Source organism: Rhagoletis zephyria, unplaced genomic scaffold (assembly GCF_001687245.7).
Source record: "Rhagoletis zephyria isolate East Lansing unplaced genomic scaffold, Rhagoletis_zephyria_1.1 Rzeph_scaffold_10300, whole genome shotgun sequence".
Classification (NCBI taxonomy): Eukaryota; Metazoa; Arthropoda; class Insecta; order Diptera; family Tephritidae; genus Rhagoletis; species Rhagoletis zephyria.
In genome coordinates, this window is record NW_016167378.1 from 19,368 (window position 1) to 21,639 (window position 2,272).

At 35.3% G+C, this 2,272-nt stretch overlaps 1 protein-coding gene across 1 annotated transcript in view; it reads right to left on the minus strand.

Moving 5' to 3' along the window:
* LOC108376347 (glutathione synthetase-like) overlaps positions 1–900 on the minus strand; it is a gene marked incomplete at its 5' end in the record, with an annotated part of 1,851 nt that extends 951 nt beyond the window's left edge. Inside the window, 2 exons of the mRNA XM_017632549.1 lie at positions 336–506; positions 661–900. Coding sequence (XP_017488038.1) covers positions 336–506; positions 661–900 — 411 coding nt within the window. The remainder of the gene's footprint in view (positions 1–335; positions 507–660) is intronic.
* Positions 901–2,272: the final 1,372 nt, after the last annotated feature.

Below are 2,272 nucleotides of genomic sequence, written 5' to 3' on the forward strand. Positions count from 1 at the left end.
GGTTTTTGTTGTAGGATTAACCATATTTTTATAATTAAGGCAAAATAAAATATCTACAAAATAGTTTCCCATATTTGTACCCAAACTTTATGGATAGACTGCAAATGTCTGGAGCTTTGCGTCCATGTAATCGGAACGACTGAAATCTATATTTCAACAAGGTTAGCCCCTCCAGCAGTTGCTCCCAAAATCTTTGGGGAACTATTATGCTGGTGCAATAAAAGCTGGCGTTTAGCACAATAGATAAAAATATGTTTGTACTCATTTCAAATTGTTTTGAGAATCCGGCTTCCAGGAGCATTGAAAAAATTTTTAGTTTCCGAGTCTTAACTTACCCTCAGTGCATCTGGAATGTCAACGCCATATACATTATTACCGCCGCCTTCGCGTTGTGGCTTCAAAACAAATCGTTCCGGTTCCTTTAATGCCATTTCGTACGAGGCATTACCAGCTTCAGAGTCATCCAGCGAATAAAGACCGGTAAAAATTTGCCCTACTGCTTTTATCTGAAGACAAAAATAAATAAATAAAGATTAGCGCTTTACAACAAGTTTCACTGATACCTTTTGCATATACTAATGAAGAAATATTAATGAAACAAAAACACTTTTCTACGTTTAAATTTCGCCAAACTATGTAGAATTACATAAATTTTCTTACCTTTTCTGGGTCGCTTATAAACCTCTCCAACATTTCGGGCTGGGCAAGTGCTTGTTGAACTTTTTTGGTACCAGCCAAATGATAGTGAATGGAAGGACATTTGATCGCACGCGAGCACTCCATCATGTAGCGTGCATCCCATTCATCTTGTGAGGGATAGTGGGCAGGCTCGTAGCCAGCACGGAAATAAATAACAGCCACTTCGTACTCCCCGCTGCGTAAAAGCAAATAAATTTCAATTTATTTAAGGATTATTTTTTAGATATAGGTATACATAAACATAGATACATACATATAGTGGTCGAACAAATTATAGCCGCNGCTGCGTAAAAGCAAATAAATTTCAATTTATTGAAGGATTATTTTTTAGATATATGTAGGTATACATACATAAACATAGATACATACATATAGTGGTCGAACAAATTATAGCCGCACCGTACCACATTCTTATTTAATTTTTGCTATTTTATTGTAAAAATATAGTTCATTCTTTAACAAAACCCGTGTAAATTCAACTTTGTGCAAAAGAATACAACTAACTTTCGTAAAAAGTTCGAGCTTATTTAATTAGAATTCCGAGAAAGATACTGAGTATCAAATATTATTATCATATTGCAAAAAGTTTCAAACTTGGATTAAATGGGAGAATGAACTATATTTTTATAATAAAATAACCAAAAGTAAATAACAAGTAAAGAAGTAGAAGTTCGAAACCGAAGTGAAACCGAACTTTATATGCCCGGAACAGGCATCATATCGTCATTGCAACTTTCTTGAAATTACCTTTNAGTGAAACCGAACTTTATATGCCCGGAACAGGCATCATATCGTCATTGCAACTTTCTTGAAATTACCTTTGCATGATAAGCAGGCGTGTTTTCCCGATTTCAAACGTTTTCGTTGAGTTAGACTTAATGATATAATTGAACCAAGTTTATTGGAACCTTTGCAGTAATAAAGTGGGCGATGCCACGCCCAATTCCTAAAAGTCTATAGCAGTCTTATTTATTGTTACGAGATTGTTATTACAATTAACTTGGAGTAAGTAAGCGTCCTCAGTTATTAAAATATCGGAGTTTTCGTATTTCTGAAATTTGCCGTTAAGCTGGTGTAATTTTAGTCCGATTTGAATAATTTTCAACGAATGGCTTTTCCGTATCAAGGTTATTAATTGCACCGAGTTTGCATCCAATATATACTGAAATATCGTAGTTCTTACATTTTTTGCAATACCGTGATATGGGAAGTGGCCGTGGTTACAGTGATTTCGCCCATTTTCAATACCAACATACCTTGGATAAAGGGAAACCTACATACCAAATTTCAGACAAGGACGGACGGACAGACAGACGTGACTTAATCGACTTCTCTATTCATTCCGAGCATTTATGTATGTATACATTTGTCTGTATATATCTCGATTCGTTGTGGCTGTTACAAACAACCGTTATGTGAACAATGTTAAGCTGCCTTATCATGAGTTTCCTTTTCTCGAACCGGTTCACTTCTCCCTTTTGGTTTCCATGGTTTTACTATGGGTGGATGACAAATTTTCGGGTAAATTTCAGACGAAACTCATTTATTAAAATTTGTCAAAATCTGCGGCTAT